The 26,052-nt window shown below is 42.9% G+C and overlaps 1 protein-coding gene across 1 annotated transcript in view; it reads left to right on the top strand.

Moving 5' to 3' along the window:
* Window positions 1–4,727: 4,727 nt before the first annotated feature.
* snx3 (sorting nexin 3) overlaps window positions 4,728–26,052 on the top strand; it is a 61,796-nt gene continuing 40,471 nt past the window's right edge. The window contains exon 1 of the mRNA XM_068027165.1: window positions 4,728–4,948. Within this exon, the coding sequence (XP_067883266.1) occupies window positions 4,787–4,948 (162 nt within the window). The 5' untranslated portion in view covers window positions 4,728–4,786. The remainder of the gene's footprint in view (window positions 4,949–26,052) is intronic.

Below are 26,052 nucleotides of genomic sequence, written 5' to 3'. Positions count from 1 at the left end.
GGAATCAGCCTGTGAACCTTCTCTGAATTGCTTCCAATGCAAGTATATTCTTCCTTAAATAAGGAGTTAAAGCAAGCAAGTCCAGTAGGCAGGCCAGGCAGGGGCAGAACAGGGAGCGTGGAAGGTCTGGTAGGCTAAACTGCATTTACTTTAATGCAAGAAGCCTTACAGGTAAGGCAGATGAACTCAGAGCATTGATCGGTACATGGGATTGTGATTTTATAGCTATTACGGAAGCGTGGTTGAGGGATGGGCAGGACTGGCAGCTCAATGTTCCGGGGTACCGATGCTTCCGGCGTGACAGAGGTGGAGGTAAGAGAGGAGGGGGCGTTGCATTATTGATTAGGGAGGACATCACAGCAGTACTTAGAGAGGATATCCCGGGGGGAATGTCCAGCGAGGCCATATGGGCAGAACTTAGAAATAAGAAAGGGGTGATCACTTTGATGGGATTATACTATAGGCCCCCCCAATAGTCAGAGGGAATTGGAGGAGCATATATGTAGGGAAATCACAGATAGGTGCAGGAATTATAGGGTTGTAATTATAGGTGATTTTAACTTCCCTACTATTGACTGGGATTGCCTTAGTGCTAAGGGATCAGATGGGGAAGAATTTGTTAAGTGTGTCCAGGATAGTTTTCTGAAGCAGTATGTGGATGGCCCTACTAGAGAAGGGGCTACACTCGACCTCCTCCTGGGAAATGAAGCTGGGCAGGTGGTTGATGTGTCAGTGGGGGAGCACTTTGGGACCAGTGACCATAACTCTATGAGCTTCAAGATAGTTATGGAAAAGGATAGGACTGGTCCTCAGGTTGAAGTCCTAAATTGGGGGAAGGCTAATTTCGATGGTATCAGACAGGAACTCTCAAAAGTTGAATGGGAGAGGCTGTTTCCTGGTAAAGGGATGTCTGGCAAGTGGGAGGCTTTTAAAAGTGAGATAGGAAGAGTTCAGGGCCGAGATGTTCCTGTTAGATGGAAGGGCAAGGCTGGCAAGTTTAGGGAAACTTGGTTGACAAGGGATATTGAGGGTCTGGTCAGGACAAAGAAGGAGCATATGTCAGGTATAGGCAGCTGGGATCAAGCGAGTCCCTCGAGGAGTATAGGGGATGTAGGAGTACACTTAAGAAGGAAATTAGGAGGGCGAAAAGGGGCCATGAGATTTCCCTGGCAGATAAGATCCTAAAAGATTCTATAAGTATATTAAGAATAAAAGGGTAGCTAGGGAGAGAGTAGGTCTCCTTAAGGATCAGTGTGGTATTCTATGTGTGGAGCCATGGGAAATGGGCGAGGTCTTAAATGAATATTTCTCATTTGTATTTACCATGGAGAAGGTCATGGAAGCTAGTGAGTTCAAGGGAGGGAACAGTGATACCACGGAGCATATCAACATTACAAAGTAGGAGGTGTTGGAGGTTTTGAAACGCATTAAGGTGGATAAATCCCCAGGGCCTGACCAGGTGTATTCTAGGATGCTATGGGAAACAAGGGAGGAGATTGCTGGGGCCCTGGCAGACATTTTTGTATCATCGTTAGCCACGGGTGAGGTACTGGAAGACTGGAGGATAGCTAATGTTGTGCCTTTATTTAAGAAGGACAGCAGGGATAAGCCAGGGAACTACAGGCCTGTGAGCCTTACATCAGTAGTGGGAAAGTTATTGGAAGGGATTCTGAGAGACAGGATTTATATGCATTTGGAAAGGCAAAGTCTGATTAGGGATAGTCAGCGTGGGAAATCATGTCTCACGGATTTGATTGAGTTTTTTGAGGAGGTGACCAAGAGAATTGACGAGGGCAGGGCGATGGACATTGTCTACATGGACTTTAGCAAGGCCTTTGACAAGGTCCAGCATGGTAGGCTGGTTCGGAAGGTTCAAACACATGGGATCCAGGGTGAGCTAGCCAATTGGATACAAAATTGGCTTGGTGACAGGAGGCAGAGGGTGGTAGTGGAGGGTTGTTTTTCAGATTGGAGGCCGGTGACCAGTGGTGTGCCGCAGGGATCGGTGCTGGGCCCTCTGTTGTTTGTCATATATATTATTGACTTGGATGTGAATGTAGGCGGCATGATTAGTAAGTTTGCAGATGACACCAAAATTGGTGGTATAGTGGACAGTGAAGAAGGTTGTCTAAGGTTACAACAGGATATAGATCAACTGGGAAAGTGGGCAAGGGATTGGCAAATGGAATTTAATGCAGACAAGTGCGAAGTGATGCATTTTGGGAAGTTAAACCAGGGCAGGACATATACAGTGAATGGCAGGGCCCTGGGGAGTGTTGTTGAGCAGAGAGACCTTGGGGTGCAAGTACATAGTTCCCTGAAAGTGGAAACACAGGTAGACAAGGTGTTGAAGAAGGCGTGTGGCATGCTTGCCTTCATCGGCCTAGGCATTGAATACAAGAGTTGGGACGTCATGTTACAGTTGTACATAACGTTGGTTAGGCTGCATTTGGAGTACTGTGTGCAGTTGTGGTCACCGCACTACAGGAAAGATGTGATTAAGCTAGAGAGGGTGCAGAAAAGATTCACAAGGATGTTGCCTGGTTTGGAGGGCTTGAGTTATAAAGAGAGATAGGATAGGCTGGGTTTGTTTTCCCTGGAGCAAAAAAGGCTGAGAGGGGACATGATAGAGGTATATAAAATTATGAGAGGCATAGGTAGGGTAGATAGCCAGAGTCTGTTTCCCATGGTAGAGGTGACTAAAACTAGAGGGCATAGATTTAAGGTGAGAGGGAGGAGGTTCAAAGGGGATCAAAGGGGTAAATTTTTCACACAAATAGTGGGTAACTGGAATGAGCTGCCAGAGGAGGTGGTGGAGGCAGGAACAGTAGCAACATTTAAGAGGCACCTAGACAGGTACTTGAATGAGCAAGGCATAGAGGGATATGGAATTAATGCAGGCAGGTGGGATTAGTATAAATAGGCATTATGGTCGGCATGGACGCGGTGGGCCGAAGGGCCTGTTTCTATGCTATACGACTCTATGACTCTATGAGACCAAAACTGTATGCAGTACTTTAGGTGCAGTCTCACCAATGCTCTGTACAGTTGTAGCAAGACTTCCCTACTTTTATACTTCATCCCCTTGCAATAAATGCCAACATTCCATTTGCCTTCCTAATTACTTGCTGTGCCTGTATGCTAACTTTTTGTGATTCATGTACAAGATCCCTCTGTACTGCAGCATTTTGCAGTCTCTCTTCATATAAATAATATTCTGCTTTTCTATTCTTCCTGCCAAAGTGGACAATCTCACATTTTCCTGCATTATACTCTCTGCCACATTTTTGCCCACTCACTTAACCTACATGTATCTCTTTTCAGACACTTGTGTCTTCCTCATAACTTGCTTTCCTACCTATCTTTGTGTCCTCCGCAAATTTGTCTACAATACACTGGGTCCCTTCATCCAACTCATTAATATAGACTGTAAATAGTTTGGTCCCAGCACTGATCCCTGTGGCACTCCACGAGTTACAGTTTGCCAACTTGAAAATACCCCATTTATCATAACTCACTGTTTCCTGTTAGTTAGCCAATACTCTATGCATGCTAACATATTACCCCCAACACCATGAGATCTTATCTTGTGTAGTGACCTTTTGTGTGGCACATTATCAAATGACTTTTGGAAATCCAAATACACTATATCTACTGGTTCCTCTTTATCCATCCTGCTTTTTACCATCCTCAAAGAACTCTAATTTGTCAAACACAATTTCCCTGTCATAAAACCATGTTGACTCTGCCTGGTTGTAATTATGATTTTCTAAATGTCTTGCTACGACTTCCTTAATAATGGATTCTCGCATTTTCCCAATGTCAGACGTTTGGCTAACTGGCCTATAGGTCTATATCTTGGCAGGGTCACCCACATCCTAAGAGCAAAAAAAAATTTGAAAGTTTCTTTTGATGAAATTGGTATATTTATTTGAGAAGAAAGAGTATCAAACATATGAATCAAGAAGAAGGAAATGGAATTCAAATGCATAGCCTCAGCAGAAGATCAAGTAATGGGCTAGATGGCCTTCTTCTGGTATTGCAATTCCTAAGACTTTAAGGACTACAAAGGATGGCTGTTTTACTACATGGACCCAAACAGTTTGCAATTTGTAGTAAGCTTGTTCTTTAATAGTTTTCTTTCTCTTGTAGGTTGATGTTTCTGGGTAGAGTAATCAAATGTACTTGTAGTAATATGTGTTTGCAGTTAAATAGAGATATAAATTCACTGTTATGTATTGGGCTTATTATATGCTGTCAGCATGGGGAAGGGTTAGGGGTGTTATTTACGATCAGCAAAGTTACACAGATTGCAAACGAATTTCTCACCAAAAGTCATTTATCACATCCATTATAGGTTCTTTAAAACTTTCATTGTAGGTATCAATTTTTTGCATTGGCTATGTTTTTATTTTTTATTTTTAATTTATTTGCTATTGCAAATTTTTATTTTAAAACAGATAAACCTTAAACACAAACTCCATACACAGATATAAAATACTTAATATCAAACCTCATTGCCTCCGAAAAAGTTGAATTGGAGCTTTAATGCCCATCACCTGGTTTGGGAAGAGCAGATGGCGGGTTAACCACGCGGCATCCTGGGAGGTGTAGTCCACCTATCTTCCGCCGTATCGCGGAGCTAGGGAATCTCCTACCGAATCGAACCACAACTCCCAGGATGCGCAGCGGGACGTGCGGCCCCGCCTCGCTGTCAGTTAAGGAGCAGCTGGTCGACGATAACAAGAAACGTCAAAGGCGCCGTCTGCAGGCAGAGGGAAGGAAAATGGCGGAGGCTGTCCCTGACACTCGGCGCCTGTTAGCCAAACCCCAGAACCTTAACGACGCTTACGGGCCGCCCAGCAACTTCCTGGAGATCGACGTGGGCACCCCGCAGACGATAGGGGTCGGCAGGCAGCGTTATACTACCTACGAGGTCCGGATAAAGGTGAGGAGGCGGGCGGGGGGAAGCGTTCGCCAGGCCGGAGGGAGGGAGGGTGTGGTGGTAGTGTTCCCCCCACTCCCCGCAAGTGTTAAGGCGAAAGGGCAACAGCTTTTCTCTGTTCACTCTACTGCGGGTTCTTTCTTGCCAGGCCGATCTGTCCTTTTGGGGGTGTCGGTAGTATTAAGGGGCCGCGCTTTCCTGGGGTTGGCGGGGGAGGGTTTGGTGGCTGGGTTTCAGGAGGAAGGCGAACCCGAGCCTGGGTGACCCTCGACCCCTGTGACACCCCCCCCCCCCCCCAAACGTGTGTGTTGAAACTCCACAGTCTGGACAACTCATTATGTCCATAGGTTGAGTTCAGTTAAAACGCTGGAATGTGTTCAGTACCTTCTCGAGGGCAATAAATGCTGGCTTAGCCAGCGATGTCCATGTGTTCCTCCCTCCCCCGAACAAATAAGGTACTAGACTAGAATGCACGTTGCATTTGTTGTAACAGTGGAACGGAGAATTTGAGATGCCAAGAATTGTTTGCATATTCAACCTTTTTTATTTATAAAGGGTGCGCCTCGCAGTTAATAGACCTGACTAATCAAAACCAACATTGCTTCATTATGCTTGGGGGCCCTCTCTGTTGGGTTATATCCGAATCTGGTCAAAATGTGGCGTTACTACTATAGGCTAGGGAACGTCCAAGTACTTTTTGCTGGAACCAGATCACAACCGCCTGACGCATAATGTGTTATGTATGGTTTCTGTTCCCAGTATACAAGGTTGTAATTGACCTCTTTAAATAGGAGGAGCTCCAAATGCCCAGAAGTCAAACAAAATTGTGGCTTTATTTTTGAGTCACTCTGCACATTGGGCTGGTTGGAGTTTTTTTGCTAAATGCTAACTTATCCAAAACGTTTTGAGATTTTAAGTTTGAAAACTTTTCTAAAACTTGAGACCAAAATTGCCTGGAGGTGTGAAGCCAATTTAATGGATCTTGCTGGTAAATATGCATCATTACATACAACAATATATTCTATGGTTGACTAGATAGCAATTCAATTTTCAGAATTGACAAACCTGTTTCAAATGAGGGTTTATATAGAAGTCTTGTACAGTTGGGTTACATGTATGATAATTCATGAAACTACAAAAACCATACTGGAATTCACTGCAGCTAGAAAATCTGAGAATGATAGGTTACATCTGAATGTGCATCCTTGGTTTAATTGTTCAAAGAGCAAAGTACTACAGATCAAGTTCAATGCTGGAAACATCAGAGGGCACTATCTGAACTTAACAGACAAGTTGGAAGTTTTAGCTATGTCCTTCTTTCAGAGCTGAGATGTTAACTTGTACTTCCAGATACTGTGACCTCAGTACTTTCATATTTGAAGTTGCCTTTCAGATTTTTAACTTTCTATTCTGGAGTCCTTAATGACCTTCCTGTTAACTGTTAAGAGCAGTGTTCAGTGAATTATGTACATGAATAAATTCATAGTACAGTATGCATAAGTAGTTGCCACAATTAAATGTCTTCCTGCATTTATAGATACATGAAACTTGTGCCATAGGCATGTAATTGGCAAATTCAATATAGATAAATGAGGTGTATTTAGTATAACAAATAAGGTCACCTACTTGGTTAATTGCCTAAAATAGGGAAGAGTAAAGCGATCTAGGGTACAGATTACTAAAAGTAGTGATGCAGGTAATAGCTCAAGGCAAAAGAGCATTTCCGAAGGATGGAATTGATTAGCAGAAAGGTTATGCTAAATGTATTGAACCTTGGCTAGACTACATTTGGGACACTGTATGCATTCTCATAAGGAAGCATTGGAGAAGGTGCAAAAAAAATTCAAGAATGTTATGAGAAATGAGGATGCATTTACTTACCATGAGGCTGGGCCCCTTTTTCAGGGAAAAATAGTGACCTGAGGCCTTTAAGATAATGAGGGTAGAAAAAAATGTTTCTTGCAGGGTAGTTTAAAACTAGGGGCTGTTAATGTCGCTAATAAATCTAATAGAAATTCAGGAGTAAATTTAACCAAAGAATGTGTTCATGACCACAAGGAAGCGTTGAGACAAACGGTGTACATATGTTTAAGGGGAAGCTAGATTATTAATGAGGGATAAGTGTACAAGAATATGACTAAGGTTAGATCAAGAGCAGCAGAGGAGGCTTGGGTAAAGTTTTTTTTTTATTAGTTTCATAGGATGTGGGTGTTGCTTGCCAGGCCAGCAGTTATTGTCTATCTTTACTTGCCCTTGACGTGGGGATGGTGAACTGCTTTCTTGGACCGCTGCACCCACAGTGCTATTCAGAAAGGAGTTCCAGGATTTTGACCCAGTGACAGTGAAGGAATGGTGATCTAGTTCAAGTCAGGATGGCGTGGCTTGGAGGGGAACCTGCAGGTGATGTTGCTGTGCATCTGCTGTCCTTGTCCTTCTAGGTGGTAGTCTGTGGGTTTGGAAGGTGCTGTTTAAGGAGCCTTTGTGCATTACTGCATTGCATCTTGGAGATGGTATGTACTGCTGCCACTGCATCAGTGGTGGAGGGAGTGAATGGCACCTTGTCCACAAACAATCAAGTGGGCTGCTTTGTCCTCGATGTCGAGCTGCTTGAGTGTTGGAGCTGCACCCATCCAGGCAAGTGGAGAGTATTCAATCTCTCACCTGACTTACAGCTTGTGGATGGTGGACAGGCTTTGGGGAGTCAGGAGGTGAGTTACTTGCTGCAGGATTCTGAGCCTCTGACCTGATCTTGTAGCCACGGTGTTTATATGGCTATTCCAGTTCTGTTTCTGGTCATTGGTAACCCCCAGGATGTTTGTGGGGGATTCAACGATCATAATGCTGTCGTATGTCATGGGGAGATGGTTAGATTCTCTCTTGTTGGAGATGGTCATTGCCTGCCATGTGTGGCATGAATGTTACTTGCCACTTATCAGCCCAAGCCTGGATACTGTCCAGGTCTTGCTGCATTTCTACACAGACTGTTTCAGTATCTGAGGAGTCACAAATTGTGCTGAACATTGTGCAATCATTAGCCAACATACCCACTTCTGACCTTATGATTTGAAGGAAGGTCATCGATGAAGCAGCTCGAGATGGTTGGGCCGAGCACACTACCCTGAGGAACTCCTGCAGTCATGTCCTGGAGCTCAGATGATTGACTTCCATCTTCCTTTGTGCTAGGTAAAATGCCAAACAGTGGAGAGTTTGCCCCTTGATTCCCATTAACTCCAGTTTTGCTTGGGCTCCTTGATGCCCTACTCGGTCAAATGCTGCCTTGATGTCAAGGGCAGTCACACTCAACTCCTCTGGAGTTAGCTCTTTTGTCCATGTTTGAACAAAGGCTGTAATGAGGTCAGGAGCTGTGTGGCCCTGGCAGAGCCCCAACTGAGCGTCATGGAGCAGGTTATTGCTAAGCACGTGCTGATAGCACTGTTAACGACACCTTCCTTCACTTTAATAATTGAGAGTAGACTGGGGTGGTAGCTGGCTGGGTTGGATTTGACCTTTTTTGTGTAAGGACATATCTGGGTAATTTTCCACATTGCTGGGTAGATGCCAGTGTTGTAGCTGTACTGGAACAGCTTGGCTAGGGATGTGGAAAAGTTTGGAGCATGGGTGTTCAATACTATTGTCAGGGCCCCATAGCCTTTGCAGTATCTAATGCCTTCAGTCATTTCTTGTCATGTGGAATGAATTGAATTGGCTGAAGACTGGCATCTGATGTGGGGCACTTCAGGTGGAGGCCACGATGGATCATCCAATTGGCATTGTGAATTGGATTGGACTGAATGGTCTATTTTGTTCTGTGGACTCTGACTCGATGAAATGTGTAGATAATAAACTCAGTGCTTTCACCTGACTTGTATGTTTGTGCATCAGAAAGTAAACTCTCCATTTTTGGAGGGGGGTAAGTTGCTGATAGCTTTGTTTGCTTATTTGTGAGGAAATGCATGAATTTACTTAGTACCTTTTTTTAGTAAGTCAAATAAAATGTCTGTTTGCATACTTCAGTCAGTTGTACCATATTTGACTGAGTGACAGTGACCAGGGTGCTGGGAGAATTCCTTGTTTTATCCGTCTGAGCCAGGAGATTTGGTTTTAACATTGCATAAACTACCTCTAACTGTGCAGCACTCAGTACTATACAAAAGTCATTTTTTTTTTATAATGTGCTTGGTATGGTGTTTGAAGTGAGTCCTGCAAACTGCTGCTTGCCAGTGAGATTTTCTGCTGTTTTTGTTGCCAAAACTTGTTTTCACCAATTTTTAAATCCTCTAGACCATAAATGATTGCACAAGATAGGAGCTCACGGTATTGGGGTAATGTATTAGCATGAATTGAGGATTGGTTAGCTCTCAAAAGACAGTCAGGATTAATGGGTTTTTTTCAGGTTGAAAAGACGTAACTAGTGGAGTGCCACAAGGATCAGTTCTAGGGCTTTAATTATTTACTATCTATATTAATGACCTTGGAGGAGGGGGTAGAGTGTAATGTATCCAGATTTTCTGACTAAACAAATATGTGGGAGGGCATGTGATGACACAATGGATATAGATAGGTTGAGTGAGTGGGCAAAAACTTGGATGGGGTTTAGTATAGGGAAGTGTGAGGTCATGCACCTGGGTAGGAAGAAGCAAAAGGCAGACTATTTAAATGGAGAGATTCAAAGTGTGGCACTGAGGGATCTGGGTGTTGTGCATGAAACACAGTTAGCATGCAGGTGCAGCAAGTAATTAAGGCAAATGGAATTTTGGCTTTCATTGCTAGGGGGTTGGAGGTTTAAAAAGTGAAGTCTTATTACAACTGTACAGGGTGTCGGTGAGGCCACATCTGGAGTACTGTGTACAGTTTTGGTCCCCATATTTAAGAAAGGACATACTGGCATTGGAAGCAGTTCAAGATATTCTCTAGGCTGATTCCTGGGATGAAGGGATTGACTTGGCAAGAACGGCTAAACAAGTTTGGCCTTCATTCATTATAGTTTAGAAGAATGAGAGGTGAACTTATTGAAATGTGCAAGGTTCTAAGGGGGCTTGACAGGGTAGATATTGAAGATGTTTCCACTAGTGGGGGAATTTTGAACTAGGGGATGCTGTTACAGAATCAAGGGACACTCCATATAAAACTGATGCAAAGGAATTTCTTCGGGTCGTGAGTGCCTGGAATTCTCTACCCTAGGGAGTTGTGGAAGCTAGATCACAAAGTATGTAAAAAGATAGGTAGATTTTAGAAATATTGAGTACTGAGGAGCTGGCACAAGAGTTGAGGTCTGGGGCAGATAAGTCATGATCTTATTGAATGGGGCAGGCTTGAGGGGCTGAATGGCCTACTCCTACTCTTATCTTTTATGTTCTATTGCTGTATACTAATTTAAAAACTGAGCATAGTTCTCATCAGTGGTTGGGCAAGAGTGTTGATGCATTGATATTTTCAGGGATTACTTTGTGTATCTTTGAAATTGTATGGGGCATAATGTGATGCAACTACATGCTCTTAACATTTTGCTAGTGCTATTTGAATGTTTTGTATAGTGAGCAATGTTTCCTGAAGCTGAAATTGAAAAACTATTGCACAAAGTTTAATCAGACCTAGTTCTTTGTGGGAACAGATGAATTAGTCATAAGTGGGAATATTCAGCCCTTTAAGCAAACTAATATGCTGTCCTAAAATAAAAATACTGCAGATGCTGGAAATATTCAACTGGTCTGATAGGATCTGTGGAGAGAGAAACCGGTCTCTGACCTTTCAGAACTGGCAAAGGTTAGAAATGTAATCTGCTTTGAGCAAGTAAAGGGGGTTGGTAGGGTGGGGTGGAAAGAACAAATGTGCAAGTGTGATTGGGCAAAGGGCAGGGGAGATTAAATGACAATCTCTCCTTCCCTTTGGTTCTCACTACTACCCCTCCCCGCCCCCTTCACTTGCTCAAAGCCTATTTCGTTTCCAACCTTGGCCAGTTTTGATGAAAGGTCACAGACCTGAAACGTTAACTTTCTGTCCACAGATGCTGCCAGACTTGCTGAGTATTTCCAGAGCTTTATTTCTTATATGCTGTCCTTACATTTTACCTACCTAGAAGTGTGCCCCACATTCAATATGCTTATTCCACAAAGTACTCCTGAGGTCCTCAGTGGCAAGTTTGTCCCTTCGCAAGTTGGCATTCTGGTTCATGCTGGGAATGTAAATCCATTTTAAAACTTGGTCTTAACTTTGTTTTTTGTTTTTTTGAAGAGCCCATTAGCTTGTCCTACACTAATCCAACTTACCTAATTAAGCATTTAACCAAGTTTTGAACGTCTTTGACCTTTAACTCTGCCACTTTCCATGGCAGTCTTTTTAATTATCCTTTAAGTAAAGATTACTTATCATTTTTGATTCGATAGCCTTTGGTCTTATCTGTTTGTCCTGTGTCTATATTGTTTCAACTTTCGCGTTCTAAATTGGAATTTTAATATCGTGCAGTTATTTCACTATGCTTCATTCTTCCCTTTGTGCCCTCCAATTTGAAGAATGATCAAAATTGCATATGACTGCAAATGAAGTCTGATCTGAGGCATTATAAAGCCTTTGCATTACTGATGTAGATTTGTTTAATTTTGGTCAAGCATCTGAATATTTGAAATGTGAAAAATTCAAGTGACCAGTTCACTTGTATTTGAGACCTGATGTTTAAATAGAATCAAAATGGATTAACAATTTGCCACCTGGTTTAAGGGATCTTTTGTGTGAACTGGCAGTAGTTTTGGGATTATCCTGCAGGTGCTTTAAACAAAGTTCCTTAACTCTTCTGTGGCTTTTGGGTGAAATCCATTGCAGATTTTAATAGATATGAGCTTCATCCAAAATTGGATGAATTGCATTGCTTTTGTATGGGTTGCTATGCAATAGCTCTACAATAGATTGTCAAGATTCAAGTTTGAACTGGTGTTTGCAATGGGATTGGGTCCCTACATTTCAGGCTTCTGCGTCATCTGGCTACCAAATGGAGTCATTGGACTAATGTAGAATTGCTTTGACAGCTGTACTGAATTCTGTAGCAAACTTAAATTTCCCTGTTTGGGAGTCAAAACCTGACAAATGAATATCTGGTGAGCTGACTTCACAATGCTGTGTGATTATAACTAGAATTTGTTTGTATGTGGGATTACCAACGAAGCCAGCATTTATGACCTTGCAAAGCTACTGCAGTTCATTGTGTGGGGAGTGGTAGTGGTGGTGCTGGTTCTATTAGGCAATGAGTTCTAGAGTTTTGACCAGAACCACAGTGATCTATTTCCAAGTCAGATGTGCCTTTTTTCAAGTTGACAGGCTTTGGAGAGTTGGGTCACTCATTGCAGAATACCCAGTCTGTGACCTGCTTGTGGCTGGTCCATTCTGTTTATGGTCAATGATGACTGCTGCCCACCACCCCTGACTCAGATGGTAATGTTGTTGAATGTCATGTGTAGATGGTTAGATCCTCTTGGAGGTGATTATTGCCTGGCACATGTAATCATTTATCAGCCCAAGTCTGGATCTTGTCAGTCATGAGGAATTTCAGCTGAAGCTGCACAGTGCCTCATGCTGTGAGGAACTCCACTGATATTGGGGCTGAGATATTTGCCCACCGCCAACTTATGTGAGGAACAAGAGGATGGCCAGAGTGAGGGTAGGGCCGATCAGGGATAGTGGAGGGAACTTGTGCCTGGAGGTAGGGGAGGTCCTAAATGAATACTTTTGCTTCAGTATTCACTAGTGAGAGGGACCTGGTTGTTTGAGGACAGCGTGGAACAGGCTGATATGCTCGAACAGGTTGAGGTTAAGAGGGAGGATGTGCTGGAAATTTTGAATGACATGAGGACAGATAAGTCCCCGGGGCCAGACGGGATATACCCAAGGATATTATGGGAAGTGAGGGAAGAGATTGCTGTGCCTTTGGCGATGATATTTGCGTCCTCACTGTCCACTGGAGTGGTGCCGGATGATTGGAGGGTGGCAAATGTTGTTCCCTTGTTCAAGAAAGGGAATAGGGATAACCCTGGGAATTATAGACCAGTCAGTCTTACGTCGGTAGTGGGCAAATTATTGGAGAGGATTCTGAGACAGGATTTATAATTATTTGGAAAAGCATGGTTTGATTAGAGACAGTCAGCATGGCTTTGTGAGGGGCAGGTCATGCCTCACAAGCCTTATTGAATTCTTTGACGATGTGACAAAACACATTGATGAAGGAAGAGCAGTGGATGTGGTGTATATGGATTTTAGCAAGGCGTTTGATAAGGTTCCCCATGGTAGGCTCATTCAGAAAGTAAGGAGGCATGGGATTCAGGGAAAGTTGGCTGGCTGGATACAAAATTGGCTGGCCCATAGAAGTCAGAGGGTGGTAGTAGATGGAAAGTATTCAGCATGGAGCTCGGTGACCAGTGGTGTTCCACAAGGATCTGTTCTGGGACCTCTGCTCTTTGTGATATTTATAAATGACTTGGATGAGGAAGTGGAAGGCTGGGTTAGCAAGTTTTCTGATGACACACAAAGGTTGCTGGAGTTGTGAATAGTGTGGAAGGCTGTTGTAGGTTGCAGAGCTGGGCTGAGAAATGGCAGATGGAGCTCAACCTGGAAAAGTGTGAAGTGATTCATTTTGGACGGTCGAATTTGAATGCGAAAGACAGGATTCTTGGTAGTGTGGCTACAGAGGGATCTTGGGGTCCATGTCCAAAGATCGCTAAAAGTTGCCACCCAAGTTGATAGGGTTGTTAAGGCGTATGGTGTTGGCTTTCATTAACGGGGATTGAGTTTAAGAGCTGTGAGGTTATGCTGCAGCTCTAAGGCCCTGGTTCGACCACACTTGGAATATTGTGTTCAGTTCTGGTCGCCTCATTATAGGAAGGATGTGGAAGCTTTAGAGAGGGTGCAGAGGAGATTTACCAGGATGCTGCCTGGACTGGAGGGCATGTCCTACGAAGAAAGATTGAAGGAGCTAGGACTTTTCTCATTGGAGTGAAGAAGGATGAGAGGTGACTTGATAGAAGGGTACAAGATGATGAGAGGCATAGAGTGGATAGTCACTTTTCCCTAGGGTGGAAAGGGCTGTCACCAAGGGGCATAATTTTAGGGTGATTGGAGGAAGGCTTCGGGGAGATGTCAGCGGTAGGTTCTTTACACTGGTGGGTGTGTGGAATGCTCTGCCAGCGGTGGTAGAAGCAGATACATTAGGGGCATTTAAGCGACTCTTGGATAGGTACATGGATGATAGTAGAATGAAGGGTAGGTAGTTAGTTTGATCTTAGAGTAGGTTAAAGGTTCGGCACAACATCGTGGGCCGAAGGGCCTGTGTGCTGTACTTTCTATGTTCTATAACTGTCTTCCTTTGTGCCAGGCAGATCTTAAGCTAGTACAGAAATTTCTTCCTAACCTCACTCACTTCAGTTTGACTAAGGCTGTTTGCTGCCACTCTGATCTGATGTTGGGGGCAGTCACTCTTGTTGCCTCAGATTCAGCACTTTGCAGCCTTTATCCAGACATGAACTAATGAAGTTTGGAGCTTGATGAAAATTGAACTGAGCATTGGTGAATGGGTTATTGGTGAATAGATAATTGATAGTGCTGTTGCCTCTTTCCATAATTGGGAACTAGTGTTAATTTGCCAGGTTGGATTTGTCCTGCTTTGCCAGGGCATACCTGATCTTTTCTGATGCCAATGTCATAGCTATGCAAGGAAGTAAAGCCTGGCTCAGGATTAAAATTTAAAACCTGACCTGGGCCTAAGTCTTTTACTTTCTTAAATGCCCGACCTGAACCGGACGCATGTAGTTGCGTTTGGTTGTGCAGCCAGGCTTTCCTGTAGAGTGCGGAGACTGGACTGCATGTTTCCTGCCTTGACTTCCTGAATCTTCATTTGAAGATTTTTTTCCAGAGCAAGGCAGCACTGTCCCGTCCAGCCTGACCTGAGCCCAAATGCTGGACCTGGAAGAGACCTGACCCTGGCACATGTCATCTGGTTGGGTAGTCACACTTTACATGGAAGCTTGGCAAATGGCTGTAGCTGTTGAGCACTTTTTCACCACTAATATTAGGACCTGCAGTTTTCACTGTGTCCAATGCACTTGAATGTTTCTCTTGTGGAACAAATTGAATTGGCTGAAGATTGGCATCTGAGGTAGTAACTTGAACATCCTGCTATTTGACCTTTTGATTTGATTCCAATATGGCAAATTAAGAATGAAGTTGACAAATTTTTCTGAATCTCCTTGCATTATGGTTACTAACAGAATTAATTTCTTAATGCTGTTGACATTAAAACAATCAAATATAGTTGAACTTCAAACTAGTTTCAATTTTAAGAATTATATATTTGCACTGTTTTGGATGAATTTATTCTGATCTGTTTAATCATCAACTAGAGTTTAAAATATTTAACTCCTGACCTTTTTCTAGTCTATGCATTCCTGAATTTTTTTCTTCAAAGCAATCTCAGCAGTTGAGGCTGTGGTTAGTATTTTAGGTCTGTTTCCACCAGTGCTTCTGAACTTTGAACAGGTTAACTTTTGTCCTTTTTTGGTTGGTGGAGTTGAGGATAGAGGATTGTCAGAGGATACAGCAGGATATAGATCAGTTGGAGATTTTGGCAGAGAAATGGCATATGGAGTTTAATCCGGACAAATGTGAGATCATGCATTTTGGAAGGTCTAATGCAGGTGGGAAGTATACAGTAAATGGCAACCCTTAGGAGTATTGACAGGCAGAGAGATCTGGGCGTTCAGGTCCACAGGTCACGCAGGTGGATAAGGTAGTCAAGAAGGCATACGGCATGCCTGCCTTCATCAGTCGGGGCACAGAGTATAAAAATTGGCAAGTCATGTTGCAGCTGTACAGAACCTTAGTTAGGCCACAGTTAGAATATTGCATGCAATTCTGGTCGCCACACTACCAGAAGGACGTGGAGGCTTTGGCGAGGGTGCAGAGGAGATTTACCAGGATGTTGCCTGGTCTGGAGGTCATTAGCTGTGAGGAGAGGTTGGATAAACTCGGATTGTTTTCACTGGAACGATGGAGGTGGAGGGGTGACATGATAGAGGTTTACAAAGTTGAGTGGCATGGACAGAGTGGATAGTCAGAAGCTTTCCCAGGGTGGAAGAATCAGTTACTGGGGGACATAGGTTTAAGGTGCGAGGGGCAGAGTTTAGAGGGGATGTGCGAGGCAAGTTCTCTACACAGAGGGTGGTGAGTGCCTGGAACTTGCTGCCAGGGGAGGTGGTGGAAGCAGATATGATAGCGACATTTGAGACATCTTGACAAATATGAATAGGAAGGGAATAGAGGGATATGGGCCCCGGAAGTGCAGAAGGTGTTAGTTTAGGCAGGCATCAAGATCTGCGCAGGCTTGGAGGGCCGAATGGCCTGTTCCTGTGCTGTACGGTTTTGTTTTTAAATTTTGTTTAGAGATACAGCACAAAAACAGGCCCTTCGGCCCACTGAGTCTGTGCCGACCAGCAACCACCCATTTATATTAATCCTACATTAATCCCCATATTCCCTACCACATCCCCACCAATCTCCTACCACCTACCTACACTAGGGGCAATTTACAATGGCTAATTTACCTATCAACCTGCAAGTCTTTGGCTGTGGGAGGAAACCAGAGCACCTGGCGGAAACGGTCACAGGGATAACTTGCAAACTCCACACAGGCAGTACCCAGAACTGAACCTGGGTTGCTGGAGCTGTGAGGCTGCGGTGCTAACCACTGCTGTCCTTGACTAGAAGCTCAATTCCTTAACTCCTTCAAATGCAAAAGTTGTAGGAAATGGCTTCATATTCCATAAAGTTTGACAGCTGCTTCTGCATTCAATGATTCCTGAGATTTGTTTCCCACTTTGTGTTGGATGAAAAATTAAAGCTATATGTATAGTGGTATCCAAGTACTTGATGCTCACTTGTGACATTACAAAAACAACTTCCATCCAAGTGCAGTTGATGCATGAAACTTGTAGTCTTGACTGAACTTGAGCACAAGCTACATTTAGATTTGACTTTACAATGTGGGGGTTGAATCCAAAGATGATGGCATTCAACATAAAAGCTCACTAGTGGTAGAATTGGGAACAATCTCCAGTGTTAGTATGGCACAGGCAGAATTGTCGGCTCCATTTTTCCTATAGTGTATAGCCATATCAATTGTCAAGTTTTTCAATGTGGTACTCCTGCAACTTGGTCTTGCCTTTGTCCCATACATTAGCACAGATTGATTTTTCAATGCTGGGTGAAAAATCATTGCCACTTGCCTGTTTTATTGCTACCCCCCTAGGAGTAATTTGTTTTGTAAGTTGCTTAATGTCCATTTCACAGAATCTCAGAATTGTTGGTACAGAAGGAGACCATTCAGCCCATTGTGTTTGCACTGGCTCTCCAAGAGCAATTCACTCAATTTCATTTCCTTGCCTCCCTCTGAAACCTTGCGCATTCTTCCTTTTTTCATATAACAGTCCAGTTCTCGTTTGAATGCTTCAGTTGAACCTGCTTCCACCACACTTGGGCAGTGCCTTCCAGACCTTAACCATTTGCTGCATGAAAGTTTTCATGTCACAGTTGAGTTGATGTATGACATTTCATACAGCATATCCACATCTTGGTGTTAACAGATTCTGAACAAGAATGAAACCTATGGAATGAACATATTTTGTAGCCCCATGTTTGCACCTATCATAAAAGGACAAACTAGTGACATTTATTTGTAAGTTGGCTGTTATATGCAGAAGTCACCAAATGCCAATGAAGAATATTAATTTACAGCAATCAAGCACCATTATACTCTTTCAAAATTTCTGGCTAATGAGCAACTGTCAGAAAATGGACCAAATTGCTCTAATTTCTTGTACTTTGCAGCATTTATTGTGGGGAATTTTATAAAATATTTGGGCAGTATGCTTGAATGATTTTGAATTGAGATCAGTAAGTGATTTGCTTTCTCTGTTTTGAAGGTCTAGATTGTCATAAAATATTTTATTTCATGGGATGTGGGTGTTGCTGGCCAGGCCAGCATTTATTGCCCATCTGTAATTGCCCTTGAAGGTGGTGAGCTGACACCTTAACACTGCAGTCTGGTGTAGGTACACTCAATGCTGTTGGGGAGTTACAGGATTTTAACCCAGGAGCAGTGATTTTATAGCTTCAAGTCAGGATGGTATGTGGCTTGGAGCTGATGGTCCCATGCTTCTGCTGCTCTTGTCCTCTGTGGTAGAGGTTATGGGTTTGGAAGGGGCTGTCAAAGGAGCCTGCTGCCACTGTTGGTGGAGGGAATAAATGTTGGTGGATGGGGTGCAAATCAAGCAGGCTGCTTTGTCCTGGATGGTGTCTAGCTTCTTGTGGTGTTGGAGCTGCACTCAGCCAGGCAAGTAAAGAGTGTTCCATCACACTCCTGACTTGTGCCTTGTAGATGGTGGATAGACTTTAGGGAGTTAGGAGGTGAGTTACTCAATACAGAATTCCCAGCCCCTGACCTGCTCTTGCAGCTACCATATTCATAAGTATGGTCCAGTTTAGTTTCTGGTCAGTGGTAACCCCAGGATGTTAGTGGGGGATTCAGCAATCATAATGCCATTGAACATCAAGGAGATGGTCGTTGCCTGGCACTTGTGTGATTAAAAATGCAATTTGCCATTTAGCCCAAGTCTGAATGTTGTCCAGGACTCTATGCATATGGACACAGATTCACTATCTGAGAAGTTGTGAATGGTTAACCTTGTGTAAGCATCTCTACTTCTGACCTTTATTATGGGAAGGTAATTGAAGCATCTGAAGATGGTTGAGCCTAGGGATCAGTGCTGGGGCCTCAACTTTTACGGTTTACGTAAATGACTTGGATGAAGGGACAAAAGCTATGGTCACTAAATTTGCTGATGTCAAAGGTAGGGAAGTAAGTTGTGAAGAGGACATGAGGCTACAAAGGGATATGAATGAGTGAGCAAATACCTGGCAGATGGAGTATAATGTGGGAAAATATGAAGTCTTTCACTTTGGCAGGAAGAATAAAGTATCTAGATGGTGAGATTTCAGAGCTCAGATGCAGAGGGATCTGGGTGTCCTTGTGCATGAATTGCAAAAGGTTAGTGTACAAGCCTGTAATTAGGAAAGCTAATAGAACGTTATAGTTGCAAGGGAAATTGAATACAAAAGTAGGGAGGTTATGCTTTGGCTCTTTAGGGAATTGGTGACTCCACATATGGAGTATTGTGTACAGTATTGGTGTCCTTCATTTAAGGAAGGATGTAAATGCATTGAAAGCATTTCAGAGAAGGTTTTAGTTTTGTACCTGGAATGGGCAGGCTTTCTTGAGGAAAGGTTGGACAGGCTAGGCTTGTTGCTGCTATTTAGAGTAAGAGGCAACTTGATCGAAACATACAAGATCCTGAGGGGTCTTGACAGGGTGGATGTGGAAAGGATGTTTCCTATTGAGAATCTAGAACTAGATCTCTTTTTTTTTTTTAAAAAGGCATGTAAGGCAGATGTGAAATTGAAGGTATTGAGTCTTTGGAACTGTGCCTCTAAAGACAGTGGAAGTGGAGTCTTTGATTATTTTTAAGGCAGAGGTTGGTAGATTTTTGAGCAAGGGGGTGCAATGTTATCAGGTAGGTGGCAATGTGGACTTGAGGTTACAATCGATCACTAGATTTTGAATGGCAAAGCATGCTCATGGGGCTGCAGGGCCTACTCCTAATTCACATGTTTGTAGAGTGGGGATGTGATGGGCCATGAAGTTAAATTGTGTTTGAATACAATTTTGCTGATGGTCCACAGTACCTGTGGGTGCCCAGTTTAGAGTTGCTGGATCTGTTTGAATCTATCCCATTTAGCATGGTGGTGCCACACAACAGTTTAGAGAGTACCCTCCATGTGAAGATGGACTTCATCCCCACAAAGACTGTGCAGTGGTCACTCCAAGTACTATTGTGGACAGATGCATCTGTGACAAGTAGATTGGTGAGGATGAGGTCAAGTAGGTTTTACCCTCTTGCTGACTCCCTCACTGTTTGCAGACTGCTGTGTCCTTTAGGGCTTGGTCAGTAGTGGTGGTGCTGAGCTACTCTGGACATTGTATGGTCCTTTTTTTTTTTGAAGGTGGATGCATGAAGTTAGTGACCCACATGTCCAGCAAACTTGTTACTTGCTAACAGCCTCATGATTGAGGGTTGTACATGTGCTTCAACATGTGCATGCATTTCAGATTTGCATTACTGACTATTTGACATGGATTCTCAGATACAGTTCAATTTTTCTGCCTTAGCACTTGGTCATTTAGCTCAGTCACATCTGCATCAAACTACATTTTTGGAACTATACTGTACATTATTTACAATACAGTCCCAAACTGCAGTTGCAAGTGAACTTATTTTTTTGGATGATCCCTACCTGCTTTCTATTTTGAAGCCATTTTTTCCTGTTGGCAAGCTTGCAAATTCTGCAAATCTTGTATGCAGAATTATATTAAAATGTATCTTTTGAAAACTAGCTTCTCTGCTCTGTATCCTTGTCAACAGAAGCTGCTTTTTCATTTGAGTCCTGAATTGCCACTGCCTGTACCCAATTCATTGGTAAATCTGGGATTCACTAAGACTGTCCATCTAGAAGTTGGAATAACAGGGCATTTCCAGTAACCGTCTTAATCTTTGGGTTGAAGTAACCAGAAGATCTGTCTGGTATTTCTTGTATAGGTCTGATTAATATAAAATGAACTTATTTGCCCAAAATGATTGACTTCATTACCTTGTACTTAATTCTGTATTTTTCTAATTTACATACTGTCAGTCAGACATGCATGTGTATTGGCACAGGCTTGTCATAGGCTGAAAATGCTTGTGTAGTTGGGAGTGAAGTCTGTTGTAATCATGGTGACCTTTTTCAGCCAGTGTTGGCAATGCTGACAAATGGATCCAATGAATGTGAAGGGCCCATTTTCCCTTTCCCATCCCTAATTTGTGTGAATTAGGGATGGGAAAGGGAAAATGGGTACTGGGAATGTGCATGCACGCACACTATCAAGTCCCCACCGGTCTTGTCATTCAATACGATCACTTCTTATTCTTGACTCCGATGGGTATAGGCCTGATGTGCTCAATTGTTCCTCAGACAACCCCTTCATCCAAGTATCATTAGAGTGACCCCTCTCTGATCTGCTTCTAATGCAACTAATCCTTTTTAAGTAGGGGACCAAAAGTCTTCAGTAGTACTCCAGGTATGTTATCAGCAAGACCCTATATAGCTAGCAACACTTTAATTCTCTTTGCAATAAAGTATCAGTAAAAATGCTAATCTGTCTTCCTAATTGCTTGCTGTACCTACATACTAATGTACAGAGGGATCTAGGTGTCCTGGTACCAGAGTTCTGCAGTCTCCCAATTCAAATATACTGTCTTTCTTTATTCTTGCCAGTGAACAACCTTGTGTTCCTACATTATACTGCATCTGCCAAATTTTTGCTCACTCACTTGCATAGAAACATAGAACATAGAAAATGGGAGCAGGAGTAGGCCATTTGGCCCTTCAAGCCTGCTCCGCCATTCATTATTGAAAACGTACAATGTTTTGGCCTCAGCTGCTTTCTGTGGTAGCAAATTCCACAGGCTCACCACTCTCCGGGTGAAGAAATTTCTCCTCATCTCAGTCCTGAAAGGTTTGCCCTGTATCCTTGGACTATGACCCCTGGTTCTGGACTCTCCCACCATCTGGAACATCCATCCTTCCTGCATCTACCTTGTCAAGTTCTGTTAGAATTTTATAGGTTTGAGATCCTCCCTGAACTCCAGCAAATATAATCCTAACTAACTCAATCTCTCCTAATATTCAGTCATGCTATCCCAGGAAGCAGTCTGGTAAACCTTCGCTGCACTCCTTCTTTCTTCAGATGAGACCAAAACTGCACTCCATATTCCAGATATGGCCTCAACAAGGCCCTGTACAATTGCAGCAAGACATCCCTGCTCCTGTATTCTAATCTCCTTGCTATGAAGGCCAAAATACCATTTTCCCTTTTACTGTCTGTTGCACCTGCATGCTTACCTTCAGTGACTGGTGTACAAGAACACCCAGGTCTCCATGCATATTCCGTTCTCTATTTATAGCTGTTCAGATAATCTGCCTTCCTGTTTTTGCTACCAAAGTGGATAACCTCATTTATCCACATTATATTGCATCTGCCATGCATTAGCCCACTCACTCAACTTGTCCATATCACCCTGAAGCCCCTCTGCATCCTCCTCAACTCCCCCTCCCAGTATTGTCATCTGCAAATTTGTAGATCTTGCATTTAGTTCCCTCATCTAAATCATTAATGTATGTTGTAAATAGCTGGGGTCCTCGCACCGATCCCTGCAGTACCCAACTAGTCACTGCCTGCCATTTGGAAGAAGACACATTTATCCCTACCTTGTTTCCTGTCAGTCAACCAATTGTCTATCCATTGCAATGTACTATCCCCAATCCTATGTGCTTTAATTTTACATGCTAATCTCTTATGTAGGATCTACCTATCTAATCCTTTTGTAGACTGTTTTCTTAACCTGCTTTCCTACATTTAAGACATTAACAAGTTTAGCTACTGTTTGTCATCAAAATCATTTCATTTGTAAATAGTTGAGGCCCCACCCCACTAGTAACGGCTTGCCAACCTAAAAATGACCTATTTATCCCTACCCCTTGCTTCCTGCAAGCTAACCAATCCTGTGTCCATGCTAATGTTACCCCCTACACCATGAACTTTTTTTAAATTTTGTATAGTGACTTTTTGAGGCACCTTTTATCAAAGCCTTTTTGAAAACAAAGTACACAACGTCCACAGGTTCCCCCTTAGCCACCTTGCTTGTTACTTCCTCAGAACTAAATTTTAGTCAAATACCATTTCCCTTTCTCAACCATGTTGGCTCTGCCTGATGGGACATTTAAAGAACCGTGATGCAATTGCCTCAATAATGGATTCTAGCATTTTACATATAACATGTTAAGCTAACTGGCCTATGGTTTCCTGCTTTGTGTCTCCTTGAATAGTTCCATTTGCCATTTTCCAACCGGTTGGGACTTTTCCAGAATCTAGAATTTTGGAAGAGCACAACCAATGCAAATACTATCTTATAGCCACTAAGACCTTAGGATGCAAGCCATCAGGTTGAGGGGACTTGCCAGCCTTTAGTTCGATTAGTTTTCCCAGTACATTTCCCTAGTCACTGTGAAAACCCTCCCTTTTGCCTCTGGTTTTCAAGTATTGTTACCATTTTGTCTTCAGTGAAGACAGACAATACCTGTTCAGTGCCTCCACCATTTCCTTGTTTCCCACTAATTCCCCAAAGGGACTGACACTCACTTTAATGACTCTCTTCCTTGTTAATTACTTGAACTCTTGCTATCTTTTTATGCTTCTAGCTAGCTTTCTCAATCTAACTTTTTTTTTCTTTTAGTCACTCTTGACTTTCCTAAAATCTGTCAAGTCCTGGCTTGCCACTAATGGTATTGTATGCTTTTTTTCAATCTGATAACTTCCTTAGCCATGCATTGTGCATCAGCCTTAATGTAACATATCTGCTGAGCTAGGAAATAACTCCTTTTAAAGGTATGCCACTGTTTCTCTCCTATCCTACATTTTAACCCAAAGTCCAGTTCACTTCAGTAAACTGTCCTCATACCCTTGTAAATGCCTTTATTATCTTAATTCCACACTTGCATTTTGCATTCAGTTTCAAGACATGTTTCATAGTAAGGAGCCTCTAGGCAGTCAGTCATCTCATTCCATATTACTAGATCTACAGTAGCCTGCTCCCTGGTTAATGCTAAAACGTCCTGCTCTAAGATTGTCCCAAATACACTATGAACTCCTCCAGACTACCTTTGCCAATCTGTTTTGTCTAAACACTATGAAGATTAAAATCACCCATTATTGCAATACCTTTCTTAGAAACCTGCATTATTTCTTGTATACTGTTCATAGTAGCTACTGTTAAGAGGGCCTATAAACTATTCCCACAACTGACATTTGTTTAAACTTTTGCTGTTATCTTTACCCAAACAGATTTTACATCTTGATCTTTTGCACTAAAGTCATCTCACTGTGCTCATGTCATCCTTAATTTAACAGTTATGCCACCACCTTTTTCCTAGCTTCCAGTACTTCTGGAATGTCAAATACCTTTCAATATTTAAGTCCCAGCCTTGGTCACCTTACAACCAAGTCTCTGAAATGGCTGTCAGGTCATAGATAGATATTTCTGTCATCAATTCAGCTGTTACAAATGCATGCATTTCCATCTATTACTGTTCTTACAAACTCTGGCCTGCTGCACTTTTCAGTTTATGCACTGTTCCTTCCTGCCACACTGTGGTTATCATTACCCATATCACTACACTGCTCTATTGCTTTGTCCTTTCATAAATTTATCACATCTATCTCTTTCCACCCATGTGATCCCTCCATCAGTTTAAAGCCCTCTACTGCCTGAGTTAAGACTTGCTAGAACGCTGGTACCAGCATGGTTCAGTCAAGACAGCCAATGATGCCGCTCCCTTTCTGCTGAACTATGGTACTGGTGCCATTGCCCCTTGAGTGAAACTCATTTCTCCTGTACCAATCTTTTGAACCACATGTTCAACTCTGATCTTATTTACCCTCTGCTCCATTGTTTATGGCTCAGGTAGTAATCAAGTAATCACTGTGTAGTTCTGCTTGGGGCTAAATTAAAAGCTTTTAAGTCCTTTCTTCATCCTGTCAGTCATTGGTGCCCACAACTGGATCCTTCCTCCAGCCCTAAGCAGATGTCCTAAATGCAGGCACTGGGTGGGCAACACAACCTTCTGGACTTGCGTGCTCGGCTGCAGAGAACTGTCTATTCCCTGACTTTATTCTCCAACGTTCACTGCATTTCTATTTACTCTCATTTGAATGGCTCCCTGCACCAGGTGCATGGTCAGTTCCACCCTGCAGCCCCTACTGTTGTCCATCGAAGCTGCAAGAACCTTGAACCTGTTGTGTAATTACAAGGGCTGAGGCTCCTCTAGTGTTACCTTATGGATCCCCAACTTGCCTCACTCATAGTCATGTCCTCCTGTCCTTGGCCAGCGACTAAATCGGACACCAGCCTAAAGAGTGTTACCCTGTGGAACAGTGTCCACATTGCTTCCCCTTCCACAATGCAGCCAAGTATCAAGCTCTTCAGCGACAAACGCTTGATGCAAATGTGATTGCTGTGGATATCTCGGGTGTCCCCATATCTCAGCTGCAACACATCACCTGCCCTGACATCCTTTATTGTGTTCAAATTAATTTTTAATGCCTCTAGTCCTGCTTGTGCTTATTTCAATTAATGTTATATTTGCCCCAATTAAAATTCCCTTATTTAGATAAAATCAACTACTTTTTCATATGTTGCATTTCGATTTTTCTTGAGTGCTCTGAACCCACAGACTCAAACCCCCTCTTTTTCTTTTCTTCTCCCCCCCCCCCCCCCCCCCCCCCCTCTTAACTCTTGCCATTGTTTCTAGTTTACCCTCTTGCTAGTATGCTCTCGACTGCCTGCCCACCTAATTAATGCTTCTGGGCTTTCAGCTCTGAGCTGCACCAAACTCTGAAGCTCATACTGTCTTGAGCTGCTGCTTTAGTTCCTGCTTACATCATGCATTTAGCAAGACTGCTTGTTTATGTTGGTGCAGATTTTCAGTTGAGTCATGCACAGCTAGCAAGAGAAACTAGTTCAAATTAGATACCTAACTATAGCTGCCTTTCCAGTAGGGTGCTACTTTATCCCTGACTAAGACTGAAAGAAACTAGATGTAAGCAATGTACTTACAATCTGGTCATAAATGAGAAATTAATAATTCAGGCTCCATTGTCACAGCTCTAGGCAAAATGAGTCCAATCCCAGGTTTGGGATCTTCTGTTGAAGCATAATGTGCCAAATGAAATTTTTTGCCCTTGCTGTAGATATTAGCTGCAGGAAGGGGCAGAGGACTGCAATGATTTTTTTCTGGTCAGATTGCAGAGTTTCAGATATGGTGTTGTAGTTTTAAATGTTCCACAGCATCACTAGTAATGGTTACTGCATGTATTTGAGTTTTCAATTAGAAGTGACAAGTACTGATTGACTTTACTGGGC

Source organism: Heterodontus francisci, chromosome 3 (assembly GCF_036365525.1).
Source record: "Heterodontus francisci isolate sHetFra1 chromosome 3, sHetFra1.hap1, whole genome shotgun sequence".
Lineage (NCBI taxonomy): Eukaryota > Metazoa > Chordata > Chondrichthyes > Heterodontiformes > Heterodontidae > Heterodontus > Heterodontus francisci.
The sequence above is the reverse complement of the archived record's forward strand: the minus strand, read 5'-3'. Positions and strand labels throughout refer to the sequence as shown.